Below are 16,419 nucleotides of genomic sequence, written 5' to 3'. Positions count from 1 at the left end.
GCAATGGTGTGATCTCAGCTCACCGCAACTTCTGCCTCCCTGGTTCAAGCGATTCTCATGCTTTAATCTCCTGAGTAGCTGGGATTACAGGCATGCACCACCACGCCTGGCTAGTTTTGTATTTTTAGTAGTGACAGGGTTTCTTCATATTGGTCAGAGTGGTCTCGAACTCCCGACCTCAGGTGATCTGCCTGCCTCTGCCTCCCAAAGTGCTGGGATTACAGGTGTGAGCCATTGCCGGGCTTACAGCCATGGCTTTTAAAGATATCGGGAAACACCCGTGGAACCGGAGGTGGCAATTCGCCGAATTCAGATCACTCTAAAATGAGTCGCAACGTAAAATCCCTGGAGAAGGTGTGTGCTGACTTTATCAGAGGAGCAAAAGAAAAGAATCTGAAAGAACCAGTTTGAATGCCTACCAAGACTTTGAGAATCATTTCAAGAAAAACTTGTGAAGGTTCTAAGACACGGGATTGTTTCCAAATGAGAATCCACAAGCGACTCACTGACTTGCACAGCCCTGAGATTCTTAAGCAGATTACTTCCATCAGTATTGAGCCAAGAGTTGAGATGAAAGTCACCATTGCAGATGCTTAAGTCAACTATTTTCATAAATTGATTACTGGTTGTTAAAGAAATTTTTAAAAACCCCAGATTTCAAGAAATTCACAAATTACGGGAGCAGTTTTAAGTCTCCTTTGGTTCATAACACAGGTTTTTGCCTAACCCCTGGCATGATTGCCCATAGGAACATTCATGTACAGTTGAATTGGTGGTTAGCTCTAAGGGAAATAAGTAGTGTTGTCTTTGGTGGTCTTAATTTGTTTCTCCAGCTGTGCACTCCTCCTTTGGTGGCACCCTATGGGTGTAGGAAAACCACTGATACTAAATAGGTAAAAATACCTTGTGTAAAATTGCTATCTCTATGCTAGCCTTATCAAGAATATCCATTGTAAGATTTTTAACTCTATTGTAAAGTCTTGCCAAGGATTTTCAGCCAGGAACAAGAAGCCTCAAACCACACTGTTTAGATCAGTAGATATTTACTAAGTACCCAGTACTGTGCTAGTTACTAAAATCACAGTTAAGAGCAAAACACCCAGCCTGTCTTTATGGAGCTAACTAACATTGTCTATGGCCATCATGATAGTAAATTTAAACTTTATGGAGTACATGTGTATGAGGGATGTCGATGGGGAAGCAGCAGGGGCATCTCTTCAAAGAGAAAGATCACTCAAGTCCCAGGCTGCTAAAACTTATTCATAGGAGGTAAGACAGAAAAGCCATCTTTCTGAAACCTAGAGCCTGCCTTCTGCTCAGATTGTCCAGCTCACCAGATTCAGAATTCCCAACTCCATTCCTCTGTACCATCTTCTGCTCAGATTGGGCCTCTCCCTGCTTGTTCCTCTGTCCTTTGTTCCCTAGATGTATCCTAGCAATGAATGAGAGATGTCTTCCTGGTTTTTTGTTTTTTTTTTTTCATAGCAACCTACTAGACAAGGCAAGCTTGTCCAACCTGCAGCCCAAGACAGCTTTGAATGTGGCCCAACACAAATTTGTAAACTTACGTTTTATTTTTGAGATTTTTTTTAAAGCTTAACAGCTATCATTAGTGTATTTTTTTTTTCTTGAGATGGAATTTTGCTCTTGTTGCCCAGGCTGAAGTATAATGGTGTGATCTTGGCTCAGCGCAACCTCTGCCTCCTGGGTTCAAGAGATTCTTCTGCCTCAGCCTCCTGAGTAGCTGGGATTACAGGCATGTACCACTATACCCGGCTAATTTTTTGTATTTGTAGTAGAGACAGGGTTTCTCCATGTTGGTCAGACTGGTCTCAAACTTCTGACCTCAGGTGATCTGCCCGCCTCTGCCTCCCAAAGTGCTGGGATTACAGGCATGAGCCACTGCGCCCGGCCATCATTAGTGTATTTTATGTGTGGCCCAAGATAACTCTTCCAATGTGGCCCAGGGAAGCCAAAAGATTGGACACCCCTGAGATAAGAGATATCTTTCTATAAAAAGTTATTCCATGATCAAATGTTCACTATGGCCATATTAGAAAGTAGAAGGAAAATATGAAAATAGATTAATATGGAAGCTAAAGTTAAAAAAAAAGGTAGAAGAAAGAAAGAGGCTGGTTGTGGCTCTCTCCTGTAATCCCTGCTACTTGGGAGGCTGAGGTGGGAGAATTGCTTGAACCTGAGAGATCAAGGCTTGCAGGGAGCTGGGATTGCACCACTGCACTCCATCCACAGTGACAGAGCAAGAACCCTATCTCAAAAACAAGGAAAAATCACTCCTAGTTCCCCCCAGAAAAAAATAGCATTTTTTACATTTTAAAGTTCTCTTCCAAGATGTTGAAAATGGGTTTATAACGCCAGGAAGAATTCACAATGAGAAATTGATCGCTCAGCAAGGCCAGTTTACTTTCTGCACAAAAGGTGCGACTCACCAGCAGTCTTGCTGTGAGAGCACGCCTGAACAAAGGAGACGGACATTTATAACTTCCATAACCTGAAGCAGTTGCTCTACTGCTGTATCCAGTTTTCATTGGCTGGAATGGGGCCTCACATTCTATGCTTGACCCGATTGGCTAAAAACTTGAAAATTTCCTAAACAGATAAGGGGGAAAGAAGACAAGGAAGAAGACGAGGAAAAAGAGAAAGCTAGTCAAGAGAAGGTCGGGAGGGTTTCCAAATAAGGAATGGCATGCACCAGGGTTTGGAGCTTGCCCAGTTCTGTTCAGACATGCTGGAGCGAGTCAAGGTAGCTGATTTAAGACATAGCTGATTTAGAGAATATACATGGGTATATGTTTATGCTAATAGCAGATAATGGCCATTGAGCAAGAGATTGTAACTCCTTATAATGTAGTCTAAAAGATAAACTTTGAAGAACTTTCTCATCTCTCACACAGGATTACCTCTCTTTCTAACTTGTTTTGAGTACAATGTATTTTTTCTTTACATGTTCTATATCCATGTGATCATTTTCTCACTGTGTAGCTGAGTGAAAAACTTGTTTTTATTGGTTGATATCAGAATAATTCTTCAGAAGACAATTTAGTAGTCTAGCGGAAAAATACACTTACACTAAGTGGGAGGGGTGACCTCTCAAGGGCATGATCTGGAACGAGAGGCTAGGAAGGAGAGAAGATCAGCATGCATAGGATAATAGGGTGATTCATCCCTGAAATAATCAGCAGAATCAACTCAGGCCAAAGTTAAAAGGAGAAACATACGCACCTCCCTCATGCCACTTTACTACCCTACCCCAGGCAGAGTAATCTCAGGAAGACAGGGAAGGTAATGAATCTCTCACTGTCTCGGGAAGGTGAATCACTTTTTTGCATCTCAAAAGTCATCTATTTGCATCTGAAAAGGCAGGGTGATCCTAGCTGACATCTGGGTTATATCAGGTAATAACCCTGCTAACAATAAAATATTGCAATATTTTCCGTAATGTAGATCTCACTGTACCGAAAAGGCTTTTGGAAGCAAAAGTAACGAGATGGCCATTAGAAATGAATGACAGTCTTAGTGTGGATGTATTTGTAAAAATTTTATTCTGATTCTTTTAGAACACCTTGTACTTTTGTTGTTGCTTTTATTTTATCGAGAATTTCAAACACACAAGTAGAAGATTACAGTGAACCTGCATGACTCTATCATCTAGATTCAACAATGACCAATTTGTAGTCAATATTGTTTCATCTAGACCCTAATCATTTGCCGTCTACTTTTTTGGGAAAGCAAATTCCAGTCACAACAACATTTCTTTCTTAAATATTTATTTTGATAACTCTACAAAATGAGGACTTCTTTAAAAATGTAGCCACAATACCATTATCGGATCTACAAAAACAAAACAACCCCACAACCCTAATGTCATCAAACATCAGTCTGTTTAAATTTCCAATTGCTTCATAATTTTTCCCACATTTGGTTTGATTTAAGATTCATATAATCAGACCAGAATAAGGAGTTGGTTAAAAAAATTACATACAATTAGCTGGGCATGGTGGCGCGTGCCTGTAATCCCAGCTACTCAGGAGGCTGAGGCAGGAGAATTGCCTGAACCCAGGAGGCGGAGGTTGCGGTGAGCCGAGATCGCCCATTGCACTCCAGCCTGGGTAACAAGAGCGAAACTCCATCTCAAAAAAAAAAAAAAAAAAAATTACATACATATCTCCAAATAAGTTTTATATCTTACATACACCAATTGTTTAAATATCTTTTAAGACTTCTAAAAGACATTAAGAAGACATTCAGACACATCTTTTAAAAGATGGCCAGGCATGGTGGCTCACGCCTGTAATCCCAGCACTTTGGGAGGCTGAAGCAGGTGGATCACCTGAGGTCAGGAGTTTGAGACCAGCCTGGCAAACATGATGAAACCCCGTCTCTACTAAAAATACAAAAAACTAGCCAGGCGTGGTGACACACGCCTGTAATCCCCGCTACTCAGGATGCTGAATCAGGAGAATCGCTTGAACACGGAAGGCAGAGGTTGCAGTGAGCAGAGACAGCACCACTGCAGTCCAGCTTGGGCAATAGGAGCAAATCCCTAAACTGTATTTTAACTCTTGTCTTGGGAAAAAAAAAAGACATTTAGACGTTGAGTCCACACTTCCCAGACTCAAACAATATTCCCACCTCAGCCTCCAGGGTAGCCAGGGACTACAAGTATGTTTCACCATGCTGGGCTAATTTTTTTTATATAAATTGAGACAGAGTCTCGCACTGTCACCCCAGCTGGAGTGCAGTGGCACGATCTTGGCTTACTGCAGCCTCCACCTCCCAAGTTCAAGCGATTCTCCCTCAGCCTCCGGAGTAGCTGGGATTGCAGTCGTCTGCCACCACTCCCAGCTAGTTTTCTGTATTTTTAGTAGAGATGGAATTTCACCAAGTCAGCCAGGATGGTCTTGAACTCCTGACCTCAAGTGATCCATCCGCCTCAGCCGCCCAAAATGCTGAGATTACAGGTGTGTGCCACTGCGTCTGGCCGAAGTGTCTTGTTTTCTTTTTAAAGCTTTGATCACTCTCATTTATATTAAATGTTAGAAAAGAGTACATTCTGAATAATTTTCCTCTCTTACCTTGCAGGAAGTACTCAAATGTTGAACACACACACACACAAAGAGGAAACAGTTGGATAGGAACTCAGAAATCACGTGACTGATGACTAAGTTAAATCTTTTCTGCTTACTGAAAAGGAAGAGTCCGATGATTAGTTACTGATCGTCTTGCATTTGTAAAGTTTTGGAGATACTGAATCATGCTACCATTTATATTTTTTTCCACCCTATTTTCTTCCATGTTTACCGAAGCTCAGAAGCAGCACTGGATCTGCAACTCCTCCGATGCAAGCATTTCATACACCTACTGTGGTAAGTAAAACAGCAATAACAAATAATTGTAGCATCAACTATGTCGAGGGTGAGTTTTCACAAGATCTTTACACTGTTGTGGCTGGAACACAGGAAACGTCAGTGTGTTCCAGCTGCTGTGGCGGAAGCTGCCAGCAGGAAAAGCAATAGCTGGCAGCTGCCCCGTGAGAAACTTCTCGACACCTCCCAGAGCTCGCGAGTGTCTAAGCGGTGCTGTGGTTGACCTCCAAATGCTTCTGCTGCTGTCTGCGTCATCTATCTCTACGCTGAGCCCAGTTTCGGGTTCTGCCTGGTTTCAGTAGAACCGTCTGCTTCTGAGCTTTCGCCTCTGCCTCAATCCCTACTAGTTCTTCTTGAGATGGTGGAGCAATCCCAGCTCCTTCCTGGAGTTGATTTCTGCTCCAAGTTGTGACTTTTGAGGGCTCTTGGAATCCTCTCCCTAACGATGTAAGCCTGGTTCTGTCCCTAGCTGTGTGGCCTTAAGCAAAGTATTCCAGCTGTTTTAGCGCTAAAGCGAAAGTGATTTTGAGGCTACTTGATCAGGGTGTTGTGAGGTGAAGTTTTTTAGCATAGGGTCAACATAGAGTCAATACTATTAATTTCTTTTTTTTGAGTCAGCCATACCCTAATGCTATTCACTGGTTGTATCACTGTCCCCTGCCCCAGCTGCTCATTAGCAAACGTCCTCAGGTCTGAAGGCACAGTGTCAAGGCCTGACAGCTGTTTTGGTTAGGTACTTTCCACTGCACTGCCCTTGTCCACCCACTAGCGATATCCAGAAGGTTTAAAGTGATGCTTCCCAAAATACCAGTTCTTTGAGATTCTTTTGGGAAAATAGGATCTATGACCTAATCATCCGTGAGAGATTTACAGGTGTGCTTTGAGTTCTGAGAAGTTCTGCAATAAAGGCACCTGTTTAACCGCAACATTTTCAATTCCATTTGTTTTCTGTTTTTTAGTCTGGAGTGTATGCTAACCGGCTTGAGAAACATGCTCTGGCCAGTGCTGACGTAAAGTGACTTTCGGGGAATTAGGATAATTGCCACATATGAGGAGGAGACTTAGGAGTGTGGCCAGTCACACACCGTGGCCCTTCTCCTCCTGGTGGCTTGCACTGAATTCCCTCTCAATGTATCTCTAAAATCTCTCCATGCTACAAGATCTGTTTGCATTCCCCTCTTCGAGCAAGGCTCCTACTCTACACGGCCCCCACTTTCCTCTCCCCCTTTGGCTCTTTTGTACCATGTGTGGATTATGCCACTCTTTTTGTTTTTTTTTTTTTGAGATGGAGTCTCGCCCTATTACTCAGACTGGAGTGCAGTGGCGTGATCTCTGCTCACTGCAACCTCTGCCTCCAGGGTTCAAGTAATTCTCCTGACTTAGCCTCCTGAGTAGCTGGGACTACAGACATGTGCCACTGTGCCTAGCTAATTTTTGTACTTTCAGTTGAGTCAGAGTTTCACCATGTTGGCCAGGCTGGTCTTGAACTCCTGACCTTGTGATCTGCCCACCTTGGCCTCCCAAAGTACTGGTATTATAGGCCTGAGCCACTGTGCCTGGCTGGATTATGCCATTCTTTATATGGTCATTATGGATATAACATTTTGTATTATTATTTAGCTTTTAATCTTTCTTAATAACAATTTGTCTTTTAAAAAAATTTCACATTTTATTTTATTATTTATTTTTGAGACAGGGTTTTGCTGTGTCATGCAGGCTGGAGCGAGTGGCTTGATCTCCACTCACTGCAACCTCCACCTCCTTGGTTCAAGCCATCCTCCCAGCTTAGCCTTCCAAGTAGCTGGGGCTACAGGCACATGCCACCACACTTGGCTAATTATTAATTATTATTATTGTTGTTATTTTTGAGTTTTGCTCTTGTTGCCCAGGCTAAAGTGCAATGGCGTGATCTCGGCTCATCTCAAAAACTACCTCCTGGGTTCAAGCGATTCTCCTGCCTCAGCCTCCCAAGTAGCTGGGATCATAGGTGCCTGCTACCACGTCTGGCTAATTTTTGTGTTTTTGGTACAGATGGAGTTTTGCCATGTTGGCCAGGCTGGCCTCAAATTCCTGACCTCAGGTGATCTGCCTACCTCGGCCTCCCAAAGTTCTGGGATTTCAGGCATGAGCCACCACACTTGGCCTAATCATTAAATTTTTTTAGAGATGGAGTCTTGCTATATTGCCCAGGCTGGTCTGGAACTCCTGGGCTCAAGTGATCATCCCACCTTGGCCTCCCAAAGTGCCGGGATTACAGATGTGAGCCACTGCACCTGTTCTAAGATTTCACATTTTAATCATTTTTGAGTGTTTGGCTCAATTGTATTAAGTATATTCAGATTGCTGTGAAACCGTAACCATTGGGTGTCTTTTGATTTGACTAATTTTTTTTTTTTTTTTTTTGAGACAGAGTCTTACTCTGTCATCTAGGCTGGAATGCAGTGGTATGATCTCAGCTCACTGCAACCTCTGCTTCCTGGGTTCAAGCAATTCTCGTGCCTCAGCCTCCTAAATAGCTGGGATTACAGGCGTGCACCTCCATGCACGGCTAATTTGATCTGACTTACTGAAGGAAGATCTTACCTCTTCCTCTCTGAGAAACCCTGTGGTCCTTTCCTGCTACCCACTGACAAAAAGACTGTGGCAAGCCACTGGGGTACACATGTACAGCAAGATGCTGCTTACTGCCATCCCCACTGCCATGTGACTGCCTTCCTGGCCTGAGAAATCCATCCTGCATGGCCGGAAATGCATTACCTGTGGGAAGCACTGACTTTTCTAGGTACTATTGTGAGGGTGGTGGTGACAACAAACTCTAATTCACTGTAAGGATGATTTCCATGAAAAAGAATAGATAACTTTCCATTTGGCCAAGCTGCTGGGCGCATGAGTCTATTTTTTTTTTGAAGTCAGGGTCTTGTTCTGTTACCGAGACCGGAGTGCAGTGGTGCAATCATGGCTCACTGCAGCCTCAACCTCTAAGGCTCAGGTGATTCTCCCACCTCAGCCTCCCAAGTAGCTGGGACTACAGGTGTGCACCACCATGTCCAGCTAATTTCTAAATGTTTTGTAGTGACGGGGTTTTGCCATGTTGTCCATGCTGGCTTTGAACTCCTGGACTTAAGCAATCTTCCTGCCTCAGCTTTCGAAAGTGCTGGAATTACAGGCTCCAGCCACTGATTCCTGGCTGCAGTGTCTTAATTAGGTCAGGTGCTGTAACAAAATAGACTGGATGGCTTAAACAACAAAAATTTATTATTTCATAGTTCTGGAGGCTAGAAGTCCAAAATGAAGGTGTCTGCGTAATTGGGTTCTTCTGAGTCCACTCTCCTTGGTTTGCTGCTATGTTTTGAATTTTGTGTCCTTGCAAACTCAGGTTGAAATTTAATTGCCATTGTGATGATGTTAAGAGGTGGGACCTTTAAGAGGTGGTTAAGCCATGAGGGCTCTTCCCTCATGAATAAATTAATGTCATTTTTAAGGGAGTGAGTTTCTTATAAAAGGATGAGTTTAGCCCCCTTCTGTCTCTTGCTTTTGTCTTCTCTTGCCCTTCTGCTCTTCCACCATGGGATGAGACAGCGGGAAGGCCCTTGTCAGATGCCAGCACCTTGATAACGGAACTTACCAGCCACCAGACTGTGAGAAATAAATTTCTGTTCTTTATGAAGTACCCAGACACCAGTATTCTGTTACAGCAGCACAAAGTGGACTAAGACACTCGCAGCTGGCTGCTTTCTCACTGTGTCCTCACATGGCGTTTCCTCTGTGTGTGTCCTAGCTTATCTCAATGATCTTTGAAATGCCTTTCAGGTCATTCTCCTATTGTCTTGATATAGAAGAACACCTGGCTCCCTTCTATCCATACTAATTTTCTTTATCGAATGACCACTTGGCCACACCTTTGGTTTGCTCTCCTAATGATGCCTTTTCACTATATTTACAGCTAGGCTGTGAATTTTCCAAATCTTTTCACTCTGATTTCCCTTGAATTATAAATTCGGTTTTTTGTTTTGTTTTGTTTTGTTTTTTTGCAATGTCAATTCACTTTATTTTTCTTGTATAAAAACCCTATGTTGTAGCCACAGCTGGAGCTTGGGTCCTCTGCATGGAGACTCTGGTGTGGGTCTTGATGAGGTGGTCAGTGAATTCCTGATAGGGAGACTTGGTGAATACAGTCTCCTTCCAGAGGTCAGGGGTCAGGTGGCTGTAAGTCTTAGAGATGGCATCAAACATGGCCTTGGCGAAGTTGCCCAAGGTGGCAGTGCAGCCCCTAACTGAGATGTAGCAGTCATCGATACCAGCCATCATGAGCAGCTTCTTGGGCACAGGTGCCAGTGCCCCTGGGTGCGGGGATACCACTGCCCCTGGGAGCGGGGATGAGGCGCACCAGCACAGAGCCACAGCGGCCTGTCACCTTGCAAGGGACAGTGCGGGGCTTGCCAATCTTGTTCCCCCAGTAGCCTCTGCGCACGGGGACAATGGAGAGCTTGGCCAGAATGATGGCCCCACGGATGGCAGTGGCCACCTCCTTGGAACACTTAACACCCAGACCGACGTGACCATTGTAGTCCCCAATGTAGTCCCCTGGTGCACTGGCCAGCACGGGCCTGCTTCTGCACCGGCATAATCTTCAAAACCTCATCCTTGAGAGAGGCCCCCAGGAAAAAGTCAATGATCTCAGATTCCTTAATGGGCAGAGAGAAGAGGTAGATCTCCTCCGGAGACTTAATCTTCACGTCTTTGACCAGGCGGCCCAACTTGGTGACAGGCATCCACTCCTTATCCTCAGCTTTGCCTCCGTGAACTCCGCGACCTCGGCCCCGACCCCCATCCACGGCCGCGACCCCGGCCCCGATACCACTGTGGAAACCTCCGCGGAAGCCACTGCGGTTCCCCATCCCAGGGCCCCCGGGCCCCCCTCCACCCGCCCTCCGCTGCACCGGCGTCAACCGCCATTTGGTGTTTTATCCGAGAAGAAGCTAAATTCGGTTTTTAAGTCACTTCTCTCTTCTGTCATTTTATTACACGTGGCCAAAAGAAGCCGTGCAGCACCGTGAGCACTTTCCTGCTTGGCTGTTTCTTCTACCAGATAGTATAGATCTTAAGTTCTACTTTGCACATAGTTTTAGGACACAGACAGGAGTCCATCAAATTCTTTGCAACTATGTAGCAAGATGATCTTAATTGTAGTTTCCAATACCTTGTTTTTCATTTGTGTCTGAGACCTCATCAGAATTGCCTTTACTTTACATATTTCTACCAACATTCTGATTATGACCACTGAAGTAATCGCTAAGAATTTCCAGATTTTCCCTACATTTCTTCCCTTCTTCTGAGCATTCATCAGAATTGCCCTTAATACTCTGTTCATGGCAATATGGACTTTTTTCTAGCTGTTCCTCCAAACTCTTCCAGCCTCTACCTGTTACCCAGTTTCAAAGCTGCTTCCATATTATTAGGTACTTCTTATAGCAACACCCCACTTCTCTGGCACCAATTTTCTATATTCATCGGTTATGTGCTGCTATAACAGAATACATAAGACTGGGTAATTTATAATAAACAGAATTTGTTTGGCTCGTGGTCCTGGTGGTTGAGAAATAAAACACTGAAGCATTCCATCTAGCAAGGGTCTTCTTGCTGCATCATCCATGGCAGAAGGGCAGAAGGCCAAAAGGCACGTGTGAGGAATGAGGAAGGAGGCTGTACTCATCCTTTTATCAGGAACCCACCCCCACAATAACTTATCAGCTCCTGCAACAACAGCATTAATTCATTTGTAAGGGCAGAGCCCTCATGAACTGATGACCTCTTGGAGGTTCCACCCCTCAATACTCTTGCATTGGGGATTAAATTTCCAATGCATGAACTTTAGGGAATACATTAAAACCATAGCAACATCTTATAGTTATGACAGTCTGGTTTAAGCTGATAATAACTTAAATTGAATCACATAACAGCTCTACACTTTAGGAGTTGGAGACCAGCCTGGGCACCAAAGAAAGACCCTATCCTTCATTTAACACCAAACTCAGTGCCTCAAAAAAAAAAAAAAAAAAAAAAAAAAAAAAAAAAAAAGAAAGTCCCTATCGCTACAAAAACAATTTTTTTTGTTTTGTTTTGTTTTTGTGACAGTCATCTAGGCTGGAGGCTGGAGTACAGAGGTGCGATCTCAGCTCACTGCAACCTCTACCCAATAAGTTCAAGCAATTCTCGTACCTCAGCCTCCTGAATAGCTGGGATGACAGGCACGTGCTGTGCTGACATGCCCAGCTAATCTTTGTATTTTTTGCAGAGATAGGGTTTTGCTGTGTTGGCCAGGCTGGTCTTGAACTCCTGACCCCAAACCATATGTCCTCCTTGGCCTCCCAAAATGCTGGAATTACAGGCATGAGTCATCTGGCCTCTCCAAAAAAATTTTTTTAATTAAAAACAAAACAAAACAGGCCACGTGACGTGACTTATGCCTGTAATGCCAGCACTTTGGGAGGCTGAGGCAGGAAGATCACTTGAGTCTAGGAATTCAAGACCAGCCTGGGCAACATAGTGAGACCTCTTCTCTACAAAAAACAAACAAACAAACAAATAGATAAGCATGGTGGTATGCACGTGTAGTCTCAGCTATTGGCAAGAAGATCACTTGAATCCAGGAAGTAGAAGCTGCAATGAGACATCATTGCATCACTGCATTCCAGCCTGAGTGACAGAGCAGACCCCTGTATTTAAAAACAAACCAACAAACAAACAAAACTGTTTCATTGGGCTTCTTGGGTTTGTATTTCCATTATCTTCCCTAGATTTGGGAAGTTTTCAATCTTTCTTTCTTTCCTTTTCTTTTTTCTTTTTTTCTCTCTCTCTCCCTCCCTCCCTCCTTCCTCCCTTTTTCTTTCTTTCTCTCTTTCTCTTGTTCCTTCAGCCAGGCTGGAGTGCAGTAGCATGATCTTGGCTCACTGCAACCTCTGCCTCCCAGGCTCAAGGGATTCTCATGCCTCAGCCTCCCAAGTAGCAGAGTTTGTAGCCATTATTTATTTGAATAAACTTTCTGTAGTCTGTTCTTTTTTCTTCCACTTCTGGAACTCTCATAATGCATATATGGTTCTGCTTGGTGGAGTCTTATCAGTACCTTAAGCTTACTTCACTCTTTTAAATTATTTTTTCTTTTTGATTCTCTGATTGAACTCTTTTCCAGTGACCTGTCTCTGAGTTCACTGATCCTTTCATCTACTTGGTCTAGTCTGCTGCTGAACCCTTCTAATGAACTTTTTTAGTTCAGTTATTGTGTTCTTCAGCTCCATGATTTCTTTCCTTTCCTTTCCTTTTTTTTCTTTTCTTTTGAGATGGAGTCTTGCTCCGTCACCCAGGCTGGAGTGTAGTGGTACAATCTCAGCTCACTGCAACCTCCACCTCCCGGGTTCAAGCTATTCTCCAGCCTCAGCCTCCCAGGTAGCTGGGATTACAGGCACATGCCACCATGCCAAGCTAATTCTTGTATTTTTTTTAGGAGAGACGAGGTTTCACCACGTTGGCCAGACTTGTCTCAAACTCCTGACCTCAGGTGATCCTCCCCCTTTGGCCTCCCAGAGTGCTAAGATTACAGGCATGAGTCACTGTGCCCGGCCTTCAGTTCCATGATTTCTGTATGGTCCTTTAAAATGTTTTCTTTCTTCTTGCTGAAATTCTCACTGCATTCATGTATTGTTCTCTTGACCTCAGTGAGCATCTTTATGAGAGGTATTTTACATTGTCTGTCAGGTAAATCATATAACTTCATCTCCCTAAGGTCAGCGAGGGAGATTTGTCTTGCTTCTTTGTTTGAAACATCTTTGCCTGATTTTTCTTTTTTTCTTTTTTTTTTTGAGACGGAGTTTCACTCATGTTACCCAGGCTGGAGTGCAACGGCGCCATCTTGGCTCATCGCAACCTCCGCCTCCCGGGTTCGGGCAATTCTCCTGCCACAGCCTCCTGAGTAGCTGGGATTACAGGCACGCACCACCATGCCCAGCTAATTTTTTGTATTTTTAGTAGAGACGGGGTTTCACCATGTTGACCAGGATGGTCTCGATCTCTTGACCTCGTGATCCACCCGCCTCGGCCTCCCAAAGTGCTGGGATTACAGGCTTGAGCCACCGCGCCCGGCCTTTGCCTGATTTTTCATTTTCCTTGTCTGTTTGGCATCTGCATGTTATGAAGCAGACATTTCTTTCAGTCTTCACAAGTTGGCCTCAAACAGGAAAACACCCTCATCTATTAGCCTGGTTGGAGATCCTGGGAGCCTCTACCAACTCTTTCTCACTTCAGGGAGAAGCAGGCAGCTGTGTTTTTTTTGTCCTCTTATTCTGTACTGAGCCAGAGACGGGGTGGTAGAGGGAACTGTGGCATCTACCAGCCCAAGCTGCTGTCTCCATTCCCCTGCCAGGCAGCTAGACTATGGCAGACCTGTCAGAGCTCCAGGACTGATGAGAAAGATGTAAATTTTGGGGGATCCCCAGAGAAGTTGGGGTGCTGGATTCATGGATTAACTCTTTCCCACCCCAGGAGAAAGCTGAGAGCTAGGATTTTTCATCTGCTCACTCTGTGCTGAGCAGAGGGGAGGATCAAGGATGCCTGTCTGTTCAAGCCACTGTCTTTATTCTCCCCTGGGTGGTAGACTGTGCCATACTAATCAGAGCTCCAAGACTGGCAAGACAGAAGCCAGTCCTCTGGGGAGCCCTTGTGAAAAAGCTGGGGTGCTAGACATGTAAAACAACCTCTTTCCTCCCCTGGGTAAATCTAGGAGCTAGGGAGGGTCTCTTCCTGATTATCTGACACCACACCAGGGTAATAATCCCTGGATAGAGAATGTCCCAAGGCTCCTACTGGCTTTGCTGAATCTGGTTTTGTGTTCTCCTTGGCTGCAGGAGTCTTTCGATTAGTTTGATTTCTCACAAAGGGAATTTGTCTGTAAATTGTTGTGTTAGTGGAGGCAAGGAGAGTTCAGGGCTTCTGATTCTGCCACATTGCTGATGTCATTCCTCTGGGGAGATATTTTCAGCCTCCGTCAATTTTTCTCATGTTATAGTTTTAATGCAAAATTCAGCTTAAAAGGCTGATATCCAGAGCACTATACTTATTGGAGGGGATTTGCAATAATTTATTGACATTGTCTTTATTGCTTTTAGATAAAATGCAATACCCAATTTCAATTAATGTTGATCCCTGTATAAAACTGACGGGAACCAAAGGATTGTTGCACATTTTCTACATTCCAAGTAAGTACAAATTTTGCTTTTATAGGCAAATTGAAAGAGTTAAGAAATATCAATGATGGCGGGCATGGTGGCTCACGCCTGTAATCCAAGCACTTGGCCAAGGCGGGCGGATCACCTGAGGTCAGGAGTTCAAGACCAACCTGACCAACATGGTGAAACCCTGTCTTAAAAAAAAAAAAATCAATGATAAATGATTGTGTTCCAAATATACTTATATTCATTATCTATTGCTATGTAACAAATTACCACAATCTTTGTGGCTTAACACAGCACACATTTATTATCTCATCATCTTTGTCGACCAGTATTCTGGGCATGGCTTACCTGTGTCTGCTTCAAGGTCTCCCATAAGGCTACAATCAAAGTGTTTGCCAGGACTGGAGTCCCTTCTGAGGCTCAACTAGGAAATATATACTTTTTTTTTTTTTTTTTCTGAGACAGAATCTTGTTCTGTCACCCAGGCTGGAGTGCAGTGGAGCAATCTCAGTTCACTGCAACCTCCGCCTCCTGGGTTCAGGTGATTCTCCTGCCTCAGCCTCCCAAGTAGCTGGGGCACCTGCCACCATGTCTGGCTAACTTTTTGTATTTTTCATAAAGATAGGGTATCTCCATGTTGGCCAGGCTGGTCTCAAATTCCTGACCTCAAGTGATTTGCCCATCTCGGCCTTCCAAAGTGCTGGGATTATAGGTGTGAGCTACTGCGCCCGGCAGGAAATATACTGTATACGTCTAAGCTCACGTGCTGCTGTCAGTATTCAGTTGTCAGTATTAAGTCCCTTGCTGGCTGCTGACCATCCCTCAGTTCCTTACCACATGGGCATTTTCAACATGGCTGCTTGCTTCTTCAAAGCCAGCAAGGGGGACAGACAGCTAAATAGACAAAAGTCACAATCTTATGTAGCATAATCATGGAAGTAACACTCCATCACCTTTGCTGTGTTCTATTGGTTAGAAGCAAGTCACTAGGCCAGCCCATACTACTGGGAGAGGATTACACAAGAACATATGGGTGGAAATGGAAATAACTTAAGATGTCCAACGATCTTACAGGCATATCCTTTGTCAATCATTAGCTATAAGTAATATTGGGTTTTCATTAGTCAAAGATCTGTGTGTGAGCAAGCCGGAACTTCACTTTTTTTTTTTATTCTTTTAAGGCAGAGTCTTGCCCTGTCACCCAGGCTGGAGTGCAGTGGCACGGTCTCGGCTCACTGCAGCCTCTGCCTCCCAGGTTCAAGTGATTCTCCTGCGTCAGCCTCCCAAGTAGCTGGGATTACAGGCACCCACCACCATGCCTGGCTAATTTTTGTATTTTTAGTAGAGATAGAGTTTCACCATGTTGGCCAGGCTGGTCTCGAACTCCTGACCTTGTGATCCGCCCACCTCAGCCTCCCAAAGTGCTGAGATTACAGGCATGAGCCACCATGCCCAGCCTAAAAATTATTAAAGTTGATCTTTTTAGAGAAAAATACAGTAATAACAGGATGACAGAAGGCAATGTATTTTGTTTTGCTTTGTGTTGTGTCTTGGTTTTTCTCTCTATGACTTTGCTTGTTATCAGCTTACTAAAAACTAATGCATGGGGCTGTAACTGAGTCTCTGTGGAGACACAAAATTTTATCCTCTACCAGTTACCTAGCATTGCTTACTGCCTGTAAACTCTGGAATCCCAGAAAACTTTAATTTAGTCTTTATCGTCATCATTATCACCATAATTCACATCCTAGGTTAGATTTGGGGCTTGTTTTATATTAATACTTTACAAAGTAGTTTTACGTAAATAA

At 44.0% G+C, this 16,419-nt stretch overlaps 1 protein-coding gene and 1 pseudogene across 3 annotated transcripts in view; one reads left to right on the top strand and one right to left on the bottom strand.

The window, feature by feature from the left end:
* The first annotated feature begins 5,167 nt into the window (after nt 1-5,167).
* Nucleotides 5,168-16,419, top strand: part of LY96 (lymphocyte antigen 96) — a 32,691-nt gene continuing 21,439 nt past the window's right edge. Inside the window, exons 1-2 of one of the 2 annotated variants that reach the window (XM_032251093.1) lie at nt 5,168-5,387; nt 14,546-14,635. In XM_032251093.1, the coding sequence (XP_032106984.1) occupies nt 5,276-5,387; nt 14,546-14,635 (202 nt within the window). In that variant the 5' untranslated portion in view covers nt 5,168-5,275. The remainder of the gene's footprint in view (nt 5,388-14,545; nt 14,636-16,419) is intronic. The other variant, XM_032251100.1, reaches the window with a different exon arrangement.
* On the bottom strand, nt 9,426-10,300 carry LOC116532022 (annotated as a pseudogene). The gene has a single exon (XR_004260679.1). The product of XR_004260679.1 is annotated as a 40S ribosomal protein S2 pseudogene (transcript).

The sequence above is a fragment of the Sapajus apella genome, unplaced genomic scaffold (genome assembly GCF_009761245.1).
Source record: "Sapajus apella isolate SASKATOON/1434 unplaced genomic scaffold, GSC_monkey_1.0 scaffold3, whole genome shotgun sequence".
Classification (NCBI taxonomy): Eukaryota; Metazoa; Chordata; class Mammalia; order Primates; family Cebidae; genus Sapajus; species Sapajus apella.
This window is presented reverse-complemented; position numbering and strand designations above follow the sequence as displayed.